The following is a 20,598-nucleotide window of genomic DNA, read 5'->3' as shown; positions in this document are numbered from 1 at the left end:
CTGCCCTGGAAGGGTCTGCAACAGAGAATGAGCAGGGGAGAAGAATAAGCTGGTGGAGAGGAAAGGGGGGTGTTGGAGGTGCTGGAGGATTTCCACTTGCCTTGCTAGGCCCACTTTCCCCGTTCCAGTGATACAAGGGGGTTATATCAGCGACCTCCTTGTCATTTGGCTTTTGGTTGGGTTCAGCCAATGCGGCATCAGCAAAAGAACAGAGGGAGGGAGGTGAATAAAGATGAGATATTTATCTCCCAGGCTCCCTGTCTGTAGAGTCATGGTGGGCGTTGTCCCCAGACCTAAGGTCCCAGCTTAGCTTCTGTGAGGTGCTCTGAGCTACCCTCTCTGTCCCTGAATCCTTCAGGCCCATCTGTGACAACAGTACTCCCTACTGGTCCCCTTGGGTACTGCATCTCCCTGTCATTTCTCTGCGCCCGGCACACACACACACACACACACACACACACACACACACACTTTTTTGCACACAGCCCCTTTTATTACACTTCCCTGGAACTGCCTCCTTTGGGTGTATCATCTGTTTCCCCAGCACTTGGCCTGGGATGTCTGCAAAAGGTGTCCATCAGCCAGATGCTGGGACAGGTTGTGTAACGGCTCATTCCCGAGCTTCGTTTTCATGACCAGCGCTGGGCTGGGCGCTGCACGGGAATGTGTGCCAGTTGTACTGATCAGCACAAATGTGCTCAGAACAGCTTTATTTTTCCAGATGGTCAGGGTTTTCAGCAGTAAATAAGACTGGCCGGCCTCGCACCGTGAGTTTCCTGAGTATGTAAATTTTCTTTTAGAAGGGTGTTTTCTGTTTTTAGCACTTCGTTTATGGGGTCATCAAATGAAGAAATTAATACTGCGAGACAGTAGCAGTTTTTATACATCGTGTAGGGAGGCCCTGTGCCTGAAAGGTAAGAGTTGAACAGTCCTGGGTTCTAGCTTTTTTTCCCACTTGGCTAACCATGTGAGTTTGGGAAATGTTTTCACCTTCACGAGCCCAGGTATCTGCACCCACCTTAACATGTTGTATGAGGATCCAGTGAGGAGTATATGGCAAAACTGAGTTTGCCTCTGTGCCTCACATCAGAAACACTCTCTAAATAGTAGTTATTATTAAACATTCTCATTAAATTTGGGAACTATAGTCCTGCCAGTGTGGCTTGGTGGTTGAGCATCAACCTATGAACCAGGAGGTCACTGGTTCAATTCCTGGTCAGGGCACATACCACCGTTGCAGGCTTAATTCCCAGTAGAGGGCATGCAGGAGGCAGCTGATCAATGTCTCTCTCTCATCATTGATGTTTCTATCTCTCCCTCTCCCTTCCTCTCTGAAACCAATTTTTTTAAAAAGATAGATATATATATATAAATACATTCTTTAAAAAAAATGTGGGAACTATATTCAAGTGCTGTGGATGGAAAACATAGTTATAAAGTAGTCTTCAGCCTGTGCGTTGTTGCTGTCTGTGCATGTTCTGGGCGTGGGGAGTCTTTGAAGCCTCGAGTTCTGGTCATTATTAACATAAACCCACCAGTTAGATGGTGGTTTGGGGCATGGTGGTTCCGGCCCGGCCATGGCCATGTGGAATTCAGAGCTGGCATTCGAGGGAGAGGGAGCGGCAGTTGGTCCTCCAGAGGTTGAGGGTTCAGGTGTAAAGCCGCCCAGGGCACAAAGCTGACCACCTTCTTTTGTCCTCTGGCTTGTTGGCCTGCACTTGGAATTTTTTGTTCTATTCACTGACCTTGGAGAAAGGAAGGCTATTGAATGGGCCATAAAACTGAGGACAAAGGGAAGTGGGGGTGGGGCCTGAGGAAGCTGCCCTGCCAGTGGGAGGAGGATGTGCTGTTGTCCCCAGCCTTTTTTTAGAGAAAAGGAAGAAAAGGTGGAAGTCATTTACCAAATGAAGAGCAGTGTATCCTAATGAGGTATAATCCAACCGCTCTTAGTGTTTTATTACACAAATATTACATGATCATTTTGAAAATTAAGAGAGCATTAAAGGGAAGACAGATCACTTGTAATCTCCTACCCATAGATTATCGTTGATATTATTTTCATGTGTCGCCTTTTGGATTTTTTCATGTGCATCTATATATGTAAATCCATAATGGGATTGTTTTATACTGTGGCTCTGTAACCTGCAGTTTTCTCTTAATGAGTGTATCCTCTTTTCCAGTGAATAGAAATCTGTTTGGGGCTTTTTGTGTGTGTGGTTTTTTTTTTCAATTTTTTAATTGAGGTATAATTGACATATTACATATTAGTTTCAAGTGTACAACATAATGATTTCATATTTGTATGTATTGCAAAATGATCACCACAGTGTAGTTAACATCTGTCACCATACATAGTTACAAAAATTTTTTCTTTTGATGGGAAATTTTAAGACCTACGCTCTTAGCAGCTTACAAATGTGAAATATAATATGGAAATTATTAACTATAGACCCATGCTGTACATTACATCCCCATGACAGAAGTCTGTTATTTTTCTAACATTTTTATTGCTTTTTTAATCTGGTATTTTAAAATGGCCATACAACCTTTATTGTATGTATTTTTTTGTTTTTTGTTTTTTAATGTTTTTATTGACTTTTAGAGACAGAGGAAGGGAGGTGGACAGAGAGATAGAAACCTCATCAATTGGCTGCCTCCTACACACCCCCTACTGGGGATCGAGCCTGCAACCCGGGCTTGTGCCCTGACCGGGAATTTAACTGTGACTTCCTTCCTGGTTTATAGGTTGTTGCTCAACCACTGAGCCACGCCGGCTGGGCTAGGATGATGTTTCTAGGTACCAATCACACAGAAATGGAGTAAACTGGGTGCTCTCCCTCCAGGGAGCATGTCCATGCCATTCTCTCCCTCCTTTTCCCCCCATAGGCATGTATTCCCCAAGCTCTAAGGGACCCCATGAGACCTGCAGCCAGGGGAGCAGTGGGCAGCGGCAGCTCATCCCGGACCCACTCCCCGAACCTCCCGCAAGGCCCCTTTCCTCTGACCTCCCAGCGAGCCAGAGCGGCCCAGCCTGGGCTCTCCTGTTGCTCCTTCTGTGCTTGTCCTTGTTTCACTGCCCTAAGAGTGTTTTTTCTGCAGTAAAAAAAGAAAAAGGAAAAGAAATGGAGCAAACTAATTTTAGTAGAATTGGAAGTTATTTTTCAAAATAAATTATGTATATATATATGTATATACATATATATTGTATATATGGGGGGGGGGCGGTTATGCTGATGCTATCTAACTAGACTTGCTGGCAATAGTCACAGGAATTTAAAAAATTCCAGCCCTGTATGAACAGTTCCCATGTCAGTAACTCCGCTGCAGGCTTTTTGCTTGGCAGTGGCCTCACTCCATCCGCGGGTACATGTTCACAGCTGGGTTTCACTAAGGGAAACGTTACTTATGCTTTTTTTTCTCTCCCTACCTTTTGGGTCGTCAGCTACGACAGAGACTCCACTTTCAACGTGTTTGTGGGGAAAGGACAGCTGATCGCAGGGATGGACCAGGCTCTGGTCGGGATGTGCGTGAACGAGAGGCGGTTTGTGAAGATCCCCCCAAAGCTTGCTTACGGGAGTGAAGGCGTTTGTAAGTTTTCGTTCCGTGTTTGTCAACACGTCTGCAGAAACAACCGAACATTTGCAGGCTGTTCATTCAGGCCGATGGGAGAATCCTTGGAAGCTTTCGATTGTGGGGAGGAAATTAAGAAGCAGCGAACACACACACACACACACACACACACACACACACACACACACACACAGAGCTAAAATTTCTCTTAGGGTCATTTCTTCTAGATGTGAAGGAAGGCGTTATTAACACAGGTGTAGTGAGTGTTACCCTGGCTGAGAGGAACATGCTGTTTTTCTGTTTTCTTTCTGTTTCATTTGGAGGACATGGGGCTCAGTTTGGAATTGGAGGCCGGTGTCCCCTTGAGCCCTCGACGGCAGCTCCTCAGTGTGAATTCTCTTTCATTTCCAGCTGGTGTGATCCCCCCAGACTCAGTGCTGCATTTTGACGTTCTTCTGATGGATATTTGGAATTCGGAAGATCAGGTTCAGGTTCACACTTACTTCAAGCCCCCGAGCTGCCCTCGGACCATCCAGGTGTCCGACTTTGTTAGGTATCACTACAACGGGACGTTCTTGGACGGGACACTGTTCGATTCCAGGTAAGTCCCATCCATGCTTGTATCCGTGAAATGCCCCGAGTCCCTCCATCTCGCCTGCTTTTCATACCCATGGAGGAACCAGGAAACGGACTCTTCCCAGCTTTCACCAGCGTTAACTTCTTCATAGTGCCAGAGTCCACATTGTAAAGTATCTTAGAAAAACCTAAGAACAGGGTTTATCTAAATTAACAGTATTTTCAGGTCTCGTTAAGTGAAGGGCCCTATGACCAAGTAGTTCATGCATTTTTTGGTTCATTTTTGTAGTTTCCACGGAAGGAGGAGGGGAAGGCTGCATGTATAGGAAGCTTGGAGAAGTGTGGGCAGGTGCTAAGCTGCTGGGGAAGTGAGCCTTTCCCCTCACTGTAGGTGTGTTCGGTTAGAAGAACAAGCCTAATTTTGTGAATCGCTGTGGCTTAACTACAGGCTTTTTATAAATTCTAGGACGTGTGCTCTGTGATTAGGAGCAAAGATCCATATATGCACGTCTCCAGGCATGGGGATGGGTTCATTGCTCAACTGAGATGTGGGTAACAAAAACCCTACTGAGGGGTGAGTTAGAAATGCCCTTCTGGTATGGAACTTCTCCCCTTTCTCGTTGGTTTTCAGTCATAATCGCATGAAAACATATGACACCTACGTGGGAATTGGCTGGCTGATTCCTGGGATGGATAAAGGGCTGCTGGGGATGTGTGTGGGGGAAAAGCGCATCATCACCATTCCTCCTTTTCTGGCCTACGGAGAAGATGGAGACGGTAAGTCCTTCTCACTCTCACGCCACTCTCATGTGTCCTTTCTTTGTTTTTAAGATTTTTTTTATTGATTTTTTTTTAGAGAAAGAGGGAGAGAGAGAGAGAGAAACAATGATGTGAGAGAGAAACATCGATCAGCTGCTTCCTGCATGTCCCCGACCAGAGATTGAGCCCGAAACCTGAGCATGTGCCCTGACTGGGGATTGAACCGGCAACCTTTTGGTGCACAGACAACACTCAACCAACTGAGGCGCACTGGCCAGGGCTGTCCTTATTTTTATTGCCGTGATTAATGCAACTTGCTACACGAAATCCCCCAGACCTGTTGGTCTAGACTAGAGACTTGCACTGTCCAATATGGTAGCCACTAGCTACTTGTGACTATTTACTGGTACGTGGCCGAGTGCTCCTGTCCTGGACGGTGCAGACGCAGCATTTCCGTCTCTGCACAGTCGTGTGGGGCAGTCACTGCTAGTCCAGCTCATCTGCTCTCTGATGACTAAGTGGCGGGAACCTCCACGTGTTCATGGTCATTGGCGTTCACAAGGAAGCCGTCTGCCAATGCCTCGTAAACTATAACCTTGGGTGCCAACCACTGCCCAGCCTATGTTTTTCCCACCAGCGAAATGAGATTCGAACTAGACAGTCCAATCTTATCGATGCTCCGGTGGTCTCATCCTTGCCCGAGGACATTCGTTCGCATTGGCTCCCAAATTCTTTTGACATCATCCACATGCACCCGACATACATCATAAAACTAAATGCCTAGCTAAATATGAGGAACATTACTTATTTATTTTAAAGAATTAATAATTTAAATATTAAAAAGAGGTTTATTTAAAACAATAACTCTTTAAAAACTTTACACTGTACTCAGCTGTCCAGGTATCACTTTGAATAGGTGAATTGTATGGGAATTATATCTCAATAAAGTTGTTAGAAAAATGACAACGAACAGTCAATTAGTACGTGATAATGCTAGAAAAATGTACACCCTGGGGTGACTTTTAAGGTTTTCTTTTTTTCTCTTAAATTACAAGATTTAGAAAAGTACAAAAGACGCATATCCTACTGCATACCCTCACACACACACACACACACACACACACACACACACACACCCTCACCCTCGGGATGGGCCACACCTTGCATTCCGGAGGCTGACTCAGCAGCCTGTTTCAGCCAGATTTCATCATCCCCCTGAGGGGAGGACCGCGTGGCTCACTTACCCAGGCCTCCTCCTCTGCGTGGTGAACAGTGGCAAGTCAGAGGGTTGAGGTCGGTGGTTCGTCAGTGAACTCACTTTCATCCCAAAGTACTGCACTTAGAGGTCATGATTGGTGGCTGCTGATCTTCGCAGGAAGAGCGAGTGCTCAGTAAACTCGCCCTGTGGGTGATCATGTTGCTGATCTGCAGGACTCCTCGCTGTCGGGAGATCCAGGAGAGGCAGTGCCAGCCAGAGGCGACATAGAAACGACTCGAGGACTCTTTATATTTCAGGTTTCGGGTGTCACTTTTTCTCTGACCTCAGCTAACTTTAATTTTATTTATATCTGGTTTTGGAGGCACCTAGAGGATTTAATTTTGCATATTGTCTCTTTGAAAAAAAACTGGCTGTGTATTCCAAAGAACAAGTCTAAGTAGGAGCAGACCCGAGCTTTGGAATTTGTGCCTTTAAATGTCTGTCATTTGCATTTCTACACAAACACGCCCACAGAGGTATGTCTTGGCGTTTGCATGTGGGGGTACCCACGTGGAGCCTTGATTTGCCAGCACAAGCGTAGACAACATGGTCGTAGTCGTCTTTTACGTCATTCATATCACTTTGCTCCTTTTCCTGAGGGAGTCAGGCTTCAAATTGTACCTGCCGGCCACGGTGAGACACCAGGGGGAACCGCCCAAGACGAGGAAGAACATTTGTCAAAGAATGAGTTACACACACACACACACACACACACACACACACACACACACACACACGGGGTGTTGAGTGGAGTCCTTGTGTCCTGATGTCATGACCTTCCTGCATTCCGCCCCAGGGAAGGACATTCCTGGGCAGGCATCGCTGGTGTTCGATGTTGCCTTACTGGACCTGCACAACCCCAAGGATGGCATTTCCGTCGAGAATAAGGTGGTCCCTGAGAACTGCGAGCGCCGCAGCCAGAGCGGGGACTTCCTCAGGTATCACTACAACGGCACGCTGCTGGACGGCACCCTCTTTGACTCCAGGTGAGGGCCAGGTCTGAATGCCCCTCAGTGCTGACTCGGAGTTAGTGTTTCCAGATCCGGCACAGGCTGCTGTGTGCTGAACTGAAGTCCTTCAGAGGCTGGTAGAACTGTCCCCTGGGGGCCTGTGGGACCTGAATCTGCAGGAAAAGAGGGGAGGTTCACCTTAGACGCCCACCAGCCCCCTCTGCTGTGCTCAGCTATCCAAGTGCACACGCAGCTGTGGGGCCCAAGATGGGAAGTGGCCAGAAGGGAGGTCCAGGCAGTAGGCTGGGAAGGGAACAGACTGGGTGGTAGGACACCTGGGTTCCAGTCCCTGAGCACTAGCTGTGTCGCTTTGGACAGCATTTGACCTCCCTACGCTTTAGGTTTTTACCTGTGATTGGCACCTTTCTCACAGAGATGGTTAAAGACATAAGGGAGATAAAGGCACTTGCCAAACTTTACAGGCTTTCCTGTTACCGCAGGGACGGGCTGGGTGCGTTTGGCTGCCTTCCTGCGGTCGAAGAGGCTAATGGCCCAGCCTCTGTTGTGATTCAGAGTTGTGTTTGGTTTACAAGGCTCAGCTGCAGGTGTGCGGATGGCTGGGGCCTGCCTGTGTGAGGTGTGTCTTGCTCCTTCAAATGGCCTGTGCTGTTTGGAAACCACTCCTGTCGGGCAAACAGTGGTGGCAGCAGTCTCCCCGTCTCTCCGAGGCAGTAGACTTCGCGTTTATCTACCAGTGGTTCTCAACCTTCCTAATGCCGCGACCCTTTAATACAGTTCCTCATGTTGTGACCCAACCATAAAATTATTTTCGTTGCTACTTCATAACTGTAATTTTGCTACTGTTAGGAATCGTCATGTAAATATCTGATATGCAGGATGTATTTTCATTGTTCGCGACCCACAGGTTGAGAACCACTGATAGTCAGCCAGAAACATTCAGAAGAATTGTTATATGGTATCATTTTATTTGAATAATTCATTCTTCCTGCTCCTGGGGTCTCTTCTTCTAAATTTTTCATTTGGTTTTCTTTTCGGGGAAAAATGTAACAGTCATGGTTCAAAATGAAAGCCACGTACGCATTATGATATGTTGTTCCAACATTCCCTACTTTATTATATAAGTGAAACAATGCAAAGGTATATAATAGAACATAATAATTTCCCATCAGCCCCTTCTATTCTCACTACCAGCGTAAATATTAATAACTTTCCACAGTCCCTCTCCACTCTTATGAATGCATTCATGCTTAAATATTCAATCCATCTGGAATTGGTTGTATTCAATGTGACAGTAAGCATCAAACTAGTTTTTTCCAGATGGTTAGCTAGTGCTTCCAACACTCCTTATTGAATAACTGTTTCTTTCCTCACTCATCAAATATCTGGCTTTTATTATGTACTAAATTCTTAAAATATACTTTTGGGTCTTTGTCTAGAATTTTTATCCTTTTCCATTGGTCTAACTCTTCCTGGGCCAGTGTCATACCTTAAACTATTTTAGCTTTCTAATTTGTATGATAGATGGTATTCTTTTTATTTTTTCAACATTATTATTTTTTACTAAGTGATACACTGACATAGTTCAAAATCCTCAAAGTATAAAAGTGTATACAGTGAAGAATCGTTCTCCTATCCTGTCCTTGACACCCAGGGCCCCTCTTCACAGGGAAGCGGTATTATGAATTTCATCGGTCATCCATACATATACATTGAAATACATATTCCCCTATTTTAATTTTTTGCAGGAATGAGAGCTTGCTATATCCTGCACCTTCAAAACAGTATTCTTTCTTTTTTAATCCTCACCCCCAGGATATGTTTTTATTGATTTTTAGAAAGAAAGGAGGGGAGAGCCCTAGCCGGTTTGGCTCAGTGGATAGAGCGTTGACCTACGGACTGAAGGGTCCCAGGTTCGATTCTGGCCAAGGGCACATGCCTGGGTTGCAGGCTCGATCCCCAGTAGGGGGCATGCAGGAGGCAGCCAATCAATGATTCTCATCACTGATGTTTCTATCCCTCTCGCTTCCTCTCTGAAATCAATAAACATATTTAAAAAGAGAAGGGGGAGAGAGAGAGAGAAACATAGATGTGAGAGAGACATCAATCAGCTGCCTCCCATATGCATGCACCCCAACCAGGGGGATCGAGCTCACAACCCGGGCATATGCCCTGACCAGGAATTGAGCCAGTGAACTCGTGGTGCATGGGTTGATGCTTAACCAACTGAGCCATACTGGCCAGGACTGTTATTACCATTTCTTCACGCCCCTTGGCTTTGTGGTCTCTGAGGGTGCTGAGAAGGAAGACCCTCCCAGCTCTCCCCGCCTTCTCTGAGGCAGTCACCCCGGGGCTGTGCTCAATGAGGGTTGGTGGGACAGGCTGGCTCTTTCAGGACAGGCTTTCTGCCCATCTGCCCCAGGTCGGGGTGGAGAACGGGTGCAGATCCCTGTGGTTCAGAGTTGGGTAGTAGACGTGGCAGATGAAATTTTATGATTTTATTCTGGAATCATCGTGCTGCGAGAAATTCCTTCTTGTTCTCACCAAACTCATGATTCTTGACCTCAGTTGGCAGTTCACCCAGAGCCTGGATCTCCGCTGAGCGGAATGCTTGGGCGCCTGCCAGTGGCACTTGGGAAACCCAAGTCCTCACCAGACGGCAGCGCGGTGAGCGGGGACGCGGCGGGAGAATTCACCAGGCGGTGGAGACTACCGAGTTCAGGTGCTCTCGGTGTTCACGTCCCACCTGTGCAGAGGTTCTCCTTAGAAACTGGACATTGTCCTTGGACGCTCGCGGAGCTTCCGTTAAGGGCTCCCTTGATGCTTTGTTCATGAGCCCGACGTGGTTGCCAAGCGTCCGTCTCAGTTACGTTAGCTGCATTCCTGTGGTTGCTCCTCGTTACTGTGTCCCATTCATAAGGTGACCAGAAGGCTGGAGGGCTTGTGTCTGAGGTGCCCCTGTCGACAGGGCAGCCTGGGCGCTGGGTGTGGACAGAGGAGCCTTTTCCTGGCTGTGTCCTCCGATTCTAAGGTTCACTGTATTTGCCCAGCTGGTTTAGCTCACCCTCCCATGCACCAGGATGTTGCTGGTTCAATTCCCCGTCAGGCACATGCCTGGGTTGGGGGCTCGATCTCCAGGCAGCCATCCATGCTTCTCTCTCATCGATGTTTCTCTCTCTGTCTCCCTCTCCATTTTCATTCTCTGAAATCAATAAAACCATACATATTTTTACAATAAGGTCACAGTCTTCGGGGACCGGCGGCCTCTGTCTCCGGCTGCCTCACCGTGCTGACGGATGTCACAGCTGAGATGTCCCTTGTGAGGAACTCTGTGTGTGTTCTTTTCTAGCTACTCACGGAACCGCACCTTCGACACGTACATCGGGCAGGGCTACGTGATTGCTGGGATGGACGAAGGTTTACTGGGTGTTTGCATCGGAGAGAAGCGGAGGATCGTGGTCCCCCCTCACCTGGGGTACGGGGAGGATGGGAGAGGTGAGTGCCGGCTGCCTGCAGGCCGTTCCAAGCAACCCGGCCTTCATGAGCGCAGTGTCGAAACTGAAGTGCAAGTAGACCTGAAGGCCCAAACAGCTTTCCCTTCCAGAGCTGCCCTGCTGTTTCCCCTGGTCCTCCCTGCCCACCGATTGGCCTTTTCCTTTGGAAAAACCGTAAAGCTACTATATAGTGCGCTCCCTTCGTTTCCCCAGTTGTAACATCTTGCTATATTTATTTTCTCTCTGTCTGTAAATTATGTTTTTTTGTTGTTGTTAAGCCATTTGAGAGTAAATGGCAAAGCCCGAGTTTTGCTTTTTCACAGCTTTATTTGAGGTATAATTTATATGCCATAAAGTTCACCATTTTAAGGATCCAATTCAGTGACTTTTAGTAAATGTAGTGAGTTGTGCAACCATCACGCTAATCCAGTTTTAGAATAGTTTTGTCCCTCTCATCATAAACTCCCTCCTAAAAAGGACACAAAGAGTACATGTTGACTCTCAAAAAAGAAAATACAGATCAAGAAAACAAAAACCTCCCATATTCCCCCCACCCAGGAATGAACGCTGTAGTGTGGTAAGCAGAAGAGTGGCCCCAAAAGACGCCCGCGCCCGGTCCCCAGGACCTGTGAAGGTTACTTTCATGGCAAAACGGTCTTTGCAGATGCGACTAAGGGAAAGATCTTGAGATGGGAGATCATCCTGGGTCATCCAGGCAGCCTTGATGTACTTACAAGAGCCTTTGTGCCTGGCCGGCGTGGCTCAGCTGAGCGTCAGCCTGTGAACCAGCAGGTCCCACTTGGACTCCCCTGGTTGCGGGCTTGGTCTCCAGTGGGGGACATGCGGGCAGCAGCCAATTAGTGATTTTTTTCTCATCATTGATGTTTCTCTCTTTCCCTCTCCCTTTCTTTCTGAAGTCAATAAAAAAATATATTTTTTAAAAAAGAGTCTTTGTAAGAGGAAAGCAAAAGGTCAGAAAGAGGAGAAAACGCTAAGCTGCTGACTTAGAAGATGGAAGAAAGGGCCACAAGGCAGGGAATGGCAGTGACCTTGAGAGGCTGGGAAAGGCAAGGACATTAAGTCACCAAGTTTGTAGTAATTTGTTATAGCAGCAATAGGAAACTAATACGACCAGGAAGTGAATACTCCTCTATGCTTTTTAAAAATAGAATTTATTGGGATGACGTTGGTTAATAAAATTGTATAGGTTTCAGGTGTACAGTTCTATAATACATCATCTGTATATTGTATTGTGTGTCCACCACCCCCGGTTACTCTTCTGTATTTTTTAGTCTATGTGAATCTATGTAGATAAAAGGAAACACACATCACCAACACAAATACTGACCAAGGCCAAGACCGGTTTGGCTCAGTGGATAGAGCGTTGGCCTGCGGACTGAAAGGTCCCAGGTTCGATTCCAGTCAAGGGCATGTACCTTGGTTGCGGGCACATCCCCAGTGGGAGGTGTGCAGGAGGCAGCTGATCGATGTTTCTCTCTCATCGATGTTTCTGACTCTCTATCTCTCTCCCTTCCTCTCTGTAAAAAATCAATAAAAATATATTTAAAAAAAAATACTGACCAAAATGGGATCATCTGTACATATAACTTTGTCATTTCTCTTTCTGTCTAATTTGTTGTGAAGATTCTCTATATCAACAGGTATTTTTAATGGCTGCATAGTATTCCAAGCCATATTTCCTTTCTTAATTATGTTTTTCCCCCCTCATATACCATTTTTTGCTAGCTTGCTTAGGAATAGTTGATGTGGCATTTATTCTGATTTTATTTTATTTTTGCTGATGGGGTTATGGCTGGCTTGGCAGGCTGTATATATTTATGATATTACCCTTTCCTGACTACTACTGTGCCTGCGGGTCTTTGGAATTTTCCCAGGAGGGCATGTCCAGAATATCTAAGAAACCTCAGGTTGGTTGTTCCTTCCCGACGTAAATTTTCCACTTATGCAGCCACCACAGGTCACGGCTTGAGCCACATGGAACAGGCCTTGCTTGTTTGCCTCTGTCTCTATGCCTGTTGTTTTGTGTCATGTAAACTTCTACCTCTAGCCAAAGGCGTGCAGAAATAGAAAACGAGTTCTGAGTGTTTACATCCCTGTAATTATGGCCTGAGGACTAATCCTTCCTTTCTCTAAAAAGAATGTATTGATGGGAAGACATTTGCTTAAATGATTTTTCTCCTTTTGGCTTTCTGTCAGAGAATTAGATAAGGTGCTGGGATGCATCGAAGGCTCATAAATTTTCTGGGCCTGAGGCTGCTGCATCCCAAGCTGCTGTGGGGGCGCGGCGCCCTGACCCGTGACACCCCAGGTGCTTTTGTGCGGGGGAGGGGGAGTCTTGAGGGAGTCAGGGGTCCACCTCTGTCCTCTTTTGATTGGCACCTAATGCTCATCCCTGACGGACTGACCCCTGAGGGTGTCAGGACACAGAGAAAGTGTGTGGTTTCCTCACCACCTACCACAGGGCAGGCGCACAGTCACCGCAGTAAATGCTTGTGGAGCGACACGCCGGGCTCCCCGTGGGGTTCGCAGGCTCAGCCCTGGCATCGCATTTTCTCGCAGCCGTTTTTCCCACCAGGTTGCTGCACAGATTGAACACGATGATATTCGTGAAAAATACTTTTGTGAACGAAAACGTTATTCAGAGGCCATGTTTTCACAGTGGAGATAACGGAAGATAAAATCTTAGGAATGGTTTTGTGCAGAAGAAGCAAACAGGGTGCGCAGAGAGGCTCTCTGGGGGCGTGGGCCGCGCTGCAGCAGGAGCGCACGGTGCGGGCAGTGTGGGCCGGGCTTCCCCGGGAACTTGCCCTTGGTCCTCTTTCTCCTGCGCAGCGGTCACGCTGCAGCTGATTTTCTCATCTCACTTCTTGCCTCTGGGCGGAGCGGGCCGAGCCTTCCTGTGGCTGAGCTGTGGCCTGGTCTGTGCTGAGCTCAGCCAGGAATCTTTCCAGTGGAGCGATGCCCTAGGGCAGGAGCTCATCACCTGGAACTGATAGTCCCAACTGTGCTCCCAACTGGCTCCGACCTGGGTGGGGTGGGGGGGGCTAATCCGTGCCTCAGTTTCCCCTTCTGTAAAGTGAGGGTCGGGTTACTTCTAAGGGCCATTCCAGCTTCCTTCTTCCAGGGTCCTTCTGTAAAGTGAGGGTCGGGTTACTTCTAAGGGCCCTTCCAGCTTCCTTCTTCCAGGGTTCTCTAGGGTCTCATACCTGAGCCCCGTGCCCCTGTGTCAGAGGTGACACGCGAACTCATTTTTTTGGTTGATTTTTCTTTGTTAAATGGCATTTAAATATGTAAAATAAATATCAAAAATATAAGTCTTTGTTTCACTATGGTTGCAAAGATCAAAAAATTTCTATAGGTGACACGGCACCAGAGTTAAGTTAGGGTTTTTCAAAATGCTGACACGCCGAGCTCAAAAGGTTCGCCATCACTGCTCTAGGGTTTCATACCCGAGCCCCGTGCCCCTCATTTTCCTCATTCATTTCCCGGGTCTGTCCTTTAGGGAACATCCCCGGCTCGGCCGTGCTGGTGTTTGACATCCACGTGATCGACTTCCACAACCCTTCCGACTCCATCAGCGTCACGTCCCACTACAAGCCCCCCGACTGCTCGGTGCTGAGTAAGAAGGGGGATTACCTCAAGTACCACTACAACGCCTCGCTCCTGGATGGGACCCTGCTGGACTCCACGTGAGGGCCCTGGGGATCAGAGGGGGGTGCGGGGGGCTGGAGGAGTCTCCTTTTCTTCTCATCAGATCCTGGCCGAGGACTGTCATCTCCATAGACCCCTCCCCGCCCCCCACGTAGCTCAAGCCCACATTACTGCTCTGATGTGTCCTCATGGCCTCCCCCTGCTCCTGTGACATCATCTTTCTGAAAAACAGATCTCGTTTTTAACTGCTGCCTTTAAACATTAGCCCACAGATGGAAGCCAGGCTCCGGAGCCTGACATGCCAGGCCGTCCACTCCGTCTGCCTCATCTGTTTTGTCTTCTGCTGGGGCCCGGCTTCCGCCTCCCGGGCGCCCGGGGCAGTGGGGCTGGAGGTGCACTGCATGTCCTTTCCTCTGGTCAGCTTCTGCCCTTTTCTCCAACTGCCCTCATTTCTTTTTTAATATATTTTTATTGATCTCAGAGAGGAAGAGAGAGAGAGAAACATCAATGATGAGAGAGAATCATTGATCGGCTGCCTCCAGCACGCCCCCTACTGGGGATTGAGCCCGTAACCTGGACATGTGCCATTGACCAGAATCGAACAAGGGACTCTTTGGTCCGCAGGCCGACGCTCTATCCACTGAGCCAAACCAGCCAGGGCTGCCCTCATTTCTTAGGAAGAATCAGCTCCTCCCATCTCTGGAGTCTCATAACGGTGTTACGAATTCCCTGCCTTTTAGTTTAGTTTCTGTCTCGGTGGCTGGTCTGAATACCCCAGGGACACCAAGGTGCTTGTTCGTGTTTTTATTCCTTACGTAGCCCAGAGTGTAGCTGGAAGGGGGCATTCTGTGAAGGTTAAGTGATTGAGATGACGCTGGAAACATATCAAGGGAATCAACAGTATAAACTGGTGTCAGGGAGGCTCAAGGAGCTTTATTTCTGATGCACTGAATCTTCAGATGCGTCTCTAAGTTAATACAATATTCTCTTCTTTGGGAAAGAGACATTTTCAGCCTTTTAAAAAAATATGTTTTTTATTGATTTAAGAGAGAGAGAAAGGGAGAAAGAGAGAGAGAGAGAGAGAGAGAGAGAGAGTGAGTGAGTGGGAGGGAGCAACAGTGATCTGCTGCCTCCTGCACCCCTCTACTGGGGCTCGAGCCCGAAAATGGACATGTGCCCTGACTGGGAATCGAACCCGAAACCTCTGTGCACAGCACGACGTTCAACCAGCTGAGCCGCACTGGCCAGGGCCAGCCTTGCTTCATGTCTAAGTGCGTCCGTGTTTGCGCTGAGCCTGGCTTAGCTGCCCGTTTGGTCTTGGGGAGAAGGAAGGGCTTCATGTAAATATTTGATTTGTGCTGCACTTCTTGTGGGCGGGAAGGGCCTTCTCTTCCCCCCCAGTTCCTCTGCCTTCTGGCTTCCGGGGACAGTGTGGCCGGGGGAGCCAGGCCAGGAGGGCGAGCCCGAGGGACAGACCGTCCAGACCATTCTCTCTGCTGCTGTGAGGTCCTGTGTCCTGATGCAGTTAGCCTACATGATCGCATCCAAAATGTGTTGATTAGAAGCATCATTTGAGGAAACTCTAAGAAAGTAAAAATGCTTCCCTAAGGGAATGACATGCTGCCCATTGTAGCATGTGTCCCCGTTACAGAGATGCTAAAATGTGGAAAAAAAGGGGGGAGCATGATGGAATCAATGAAACAGGCACTAGCTTCTGCGGCGAAGGCTGACATGGAAGAGCGTCCAGACCATTCCTCTGCTGCTGTGAGGTCCTGTGTCCTGATGCAGTTAGCCTACATGATCGCATCCAAAACGTGTTGATTAGAAGCATCATTTGAGGAAACTCTAAGAAAGTAAAAATGCTTCCCTAAGGGAATGACATGCTGCCCATTGTAGCATGTATCCCCGTTACAGAGATGCTAAAATGTGGGGGAAAAAAGGGGGGGGGCATTATGGAGTCAATGAAACAGGCACTAGCTTCTGGGGCGAAGGCTGACATGGACCCGACTGAAAACACACCTCCTTGCACTGGTGTTAGAAGCCTGTGGAGGGGAGGGGAGGGAGCGTGGCTTGTGGTTTGGGGATGAAGTGAGCTTAGGCCTGTGAGCACGCTCCGTGAGGTTAGAACCGTCTCCAGGGCCAGTGGCGTGCTGTCACCGCTCTTGCTAATGTTCACATTTCTGCTGGTGCTCCTCCGGCCCTGGGAGGGGGAGCCGAGGGTAGGAAATGAGCACAGAGATTCCGTGCCAGTGGGTTCAGGACGAACTTCTCCCGTGGGGAGGGAGAGTCAGCTTCCAGCCGTCTGAGGTGTGTTCGGTGGGTTCACAACCTTATTCTAGAGCAGTGGTTCTCAACCTTCTGGCCCTTTAAATACAGTTCCTCATGTTGTGACCCAACCATAAAGTTATTTTCGTTGCTACTTCATAACTGTAATGTTGCTACTGTTGTGAATCGTCATGTAAATATCTGATATGCAGGATGGTCTTAGGCGACCCCTGTGAAAGGGTCGTTCGACCGCCAAAGGGGTTGCGACCCACAGGTTGAGAACCGCTGTTCTGGAGCATCTGGAGGCCACGTGAGGCTCCGTCCTCTGATCAGAGACTCCGCTCTTCACCAGGGGCCTTTGTGTTACGTGTAAACCCACACCGAAGGGCGGCATCCTTGTGGGCTCTCAGGGGTGTATGTTTCAGAATAAAGGGATGAAGAGAAGTGGGGTGGCATCTGCCCACTTGAGTGTGGGATTTGGGGGGGCGGCTTCTGGAAGGTGGGGCCTGGTCCCGCCCCGGGAGCGCTGCAAACAGGAGGCAGTGGGTAGGCTGTCGAGGGGGCGGAGGGGAATGTAGGTGGGGAGCGGCGAGGGCGGCTGCAGGCAGGAGGCAGGAAGCATTTGGCAGGAAGCGTTCAGAAGCTGGGAATGCACCGAAGGAATGAGGAGAATGTTAGAGAAAAACTGGCGGAAAAGAAAGAAGGAAACAAATAAAAAGATGGCCCGAGGAGAAAGAACGGACGGAGCTTGCAGACATGAGCATGAAAGCACGTTGCTTGCTGCGAGGGTTCTTCCTGCGAGCTCACACTGGCCTCACAGAGGGAGACGGACTCGCTGTGTGATGACTCAATGAGCTCTTGCATGATCCCTGAGACCTCGCAGCCCCGTGGTCCCCTGGGAGGGCCCCGCCGGTCCCTGGAGAAGAGCCGTAAGAAGGCGCCTCTGTGCTGCTGACAAAGGAGGGATTGTGTGGGGCGGACGGGCGCCCCTCCCGCAGGCCCCGCCAGGGCTGCCTGTGCCAGTGGCTGACTTCTGCTTCGTCCCAGGTAGGACGAATGCAAACCCTGCTTTGGTTTCCTGGCCCCAGAGAACCAGCCGGGCCCTGGGAACCAGCTGGAGGCGGGAAAGAGCCTGCAGGGGAGGCTGGGAACCCGAGAAGGGGATGGGACCCAAAGGGACAGACCCTCCCATGTTGTCACCAGCTGGTGAGGGGCTCCAAAGGGCCTCTAAGGTACGGGGCGGGGGGAGGGGAGCTCTTCTCGGCATTGAAGCACATGCCCCCTGTTTGCCCTGAGGAGGTGATAGGGTTGCCATCGGTTTGGAAATACCTTTATTTTCAGTAGTGATGGAGGTGAGAGAGCCGGCTTTCATTTGTCTGGATTACCCAGGGACCATGGGTATCACAGGTAATTGAAACCATGGCCTAGCCCTGGCCGGTGTGGCTCAGTTGGTTGGGTGTCGTCCATGCACCAGATGGTTGCTGGTTCAATTCCCAGTCAGGGCACATGCCCGGGGTGCGGCCTTGATCCCCTGGTAGGGGGCATGCAGGACGCAGCGATCAATGATTCCCTCTCACATCCATGTTTTCTCTCCTCTTCTCCCTTTCTTTCTCTGAAAATCAATAAAAATATATTTAAAAACAATAACAACAAAAAAAACCACAGTCCAAATTAACCCTGTTTGCCCTGAGGAGGTGATAGGGTTGCCATCGGTTTGGAAATACCTTTATTTTCAGTCGTGATGGAGGTGAGAGAGCCGGCTTTCATTTGTCTGATTACCCAGGGACCATGGGTATCACAGGTAATTGGAACCACGGCCCAGCCCTGGCCGGTGTGGCTCAGTTGGTTGGGCGTCGTCCATGCACTGGATAGTTGCTGGTTCAATTCCCCATCAGGCCCGGGTTGCGACCTCGATCCCCTGGTCGGTGGCATGCAGGACGCGGCCATCAATGATTCCCTCTCACATCCATGTTCTCTCTTTCTCTCTCTGAAAAATCAATAAAAATATATTCAAAAACAATAACAAAAACCATGGCCCAAATTAAAAGAGAATCATTGATTGGCTGCCTCCTGCACACCCCCTGCTGGGCATGTTGATCGAGCCCACAACCCGGGCATGTGCCCTTGGCCGGAATCGAACCTGGGACCCCTCAGTCCCCAGGCCGATGCTCCATCCACTGAGCCAAACCGACTAGGGCTCTTTATTGAGTTCTTTATGCGTCCTCTCCACTGTGCCAAGCATAAGATACTGTCTCCGATTGAGGACATCCCTGTGCGACAGCTATTACTACCTCCACCTCGTAGAGGAGGAAACTGAGATCACACTTCCCAGGGTCAAGTTCAGTGGCCAAACCAGGATTCACACTCAGGCCTTGCTGAATCTGCAAGGCAGGGCTTTCACTACATTATCTATTTTTAACATTCCCTTGGAAATTTCTGACTAGAACATCGACCCAAACTTAAAAAAATTTTAAGAGCCGTGGAAAGAACCACTGGAGAATTGCCACCACGATGTCCCATCACGCTGAGGATTTTCGTGTGCTTTTCCTACAACCGGCTCCTCCTCCTGCGTAGCTCCGTCATGCACCCACGCCAGGAAGGTGACACTGATAGACCACCACCTTTTCACTCTCAGGCCCCATGAAGTTTCGCTGAATGTTCCCCTAAGGTCCTTAATAGCCAAAGGGCCCCATTCCAAGATGTTCTAACCCTGAACACTTCCTCAGCCCTCCTCTGATTTTCATCTGGATGCTTTTGAAGATGATATATGTGTTTTATTTGTGTCTGTTTATTTTTGCAAAGTGCCCCTCTGTGTGGGTTGGTCTGTTTCCTCGTGACCAGACGGGGGATCTGTGCCGTTGGCAGTGATGAGATGTGCCGGGGATGCTCAAGTGCCAATGGGCTGACGACCTAACCGGGGACGCTTCTGTTTCGTTTCCAGGTGGAATTTAGGCAAAACGTATAATATTGTCCTGGGGTCTGGACAAGTGGTGCTGGGAATGGACATGGGGCTCCGGGAGATGTGCGTCGGGGAGAAGCGGACAGTGATCATCCCGCCACACCTGGGCTACGGGGAGGCTGGCGTGGGTAAGTGGCAGGTTTTTGTTGTTTATTTCAGATTAAAAAATTTTTTTTAATATAATGTTATTGATTTCAGAGAGAGAAACATCTATCGATTGCCTCCAGTACCCACCCCAACTAAGGATTGAACCCACAACCTGCATATGCGCCCTGACAGGGAATGGAACTGGGGACCTTTCGGTGCTTGGGATGACACTCAACCAACTGAGCCCCCCTGGCCGGGGCTCCCTTCACCTTTTACACTCTGTCCCCCAGCCCTGCTTCTTCCATTTTGAACCCAAAGAATCTGTTGGATTTTTTAAAAAAGCATTTGGCATTTTTGTGTGAAGACCCCCATGGATTCAGAGTTGACACCAGGCTAATGCCCCACGTCCTCTTGAGAAAGCCGGGGCCATGCTGTAGATGCAGTTCTTGAGTTCGTGTTTGCCATCATCTTGGACCACGATCTGAAGGCATGCCTTATTATCCTCACAGCTCTGAATAAGTGGGAGATCTACTCAGCTCTCCCACTGTGGCCTCTGCTAGAGCCTTTGAATCACCAAGACACACAGTAAGAAGTGTGTTTTATCTCCTAACCTGTGTTACATGTAAATATACAATCTATATTTATACATATAGACATGTACATTTAGGTTTATCTGTAACATGGAAACTCAAGCTTCATGGAATGATACTTACCCTTCCTACGTGCAAGGTACCCTAATTGTTTTATTCTGTTCCTTTATTAAAAAAAAAAATGTTGGCCCGGCCAGCGTGGCTCCGTGGTTGAGTGTTGACCTATGAACCGTCACAGTTCAATTCCCGGAAAGAGCATATGCCTGGGTTGCAGGCTCCATCCCCAGTGTGGGGTGTGTAGGAGGCACCCAATCAATGAATCTCTCTCGTCATTGATGTTTCTATCTCTCTCTCCCTCTCACTTTCTCTCTGAAATTAATAAAAATATATTTTTAAAAAA

At 48.6% G+C, this 20,598-nt stretch overlaps 1 protein-coding gene across 1 annotated transcript in view; it reads left to right on the top strand.

The window, feature by feature from the left end:
• The window catches only part of FKBP9 (FK506 binding protein 9, 63 kDa), a 29,190-nt gene that overhangs the window by 4,737 nt on the left and 3,855 nt on the right, over positions 1–20,598 (top strand). The window contains exons 2-8 of the mRNA XM_014541096.1: positions 3,443–3,588; positions 3,982–4,171; positions 4,778–4,923; positions 6,960–7,149; positions 10,481–10,626; positions 14,149–14,335; positions 19,504–19,649. Of these exons, the coding sequence (XP_014396582.1) occupies positions 3,501–3,588; positions 3,982–4,171; positions 4,778–4,923; positions 6,960–7,149; positions 10,481–10,626; positions 14,149–14,335; positions 19,504–19,649 (1,093 nt within the window). The 5' untranslated portion in view covers positions 3,443–3,500. The remainder of the gene's footprint in view (positions 1–3,442; positions 3,589–3,981; positions 4,172–4,777; positions 4,924–6,959; positions 7,150–10,480; positions 10,627–14,148; positions 14,336–19,503; positions 19,650–20,598) is intronic.

This window comes from Myotis brandtii, unplaced genomic scaffold, assembly GCF_000412655.1.
Source record: "Myotis brandtii unplaced genomic scaffold, ASM41265v1 scaffold260, whole genome shotgun sequence".
Taxonomy (NCBI): Eukaryota; Metazoa; Chordata; class Mammalia; order Chiroptera; family Vespertilionidae; genus Myotis; species Myotis brandtii.
This window is presented reverse-complemented; position numbering and strand designations above follow the sequence as displayed.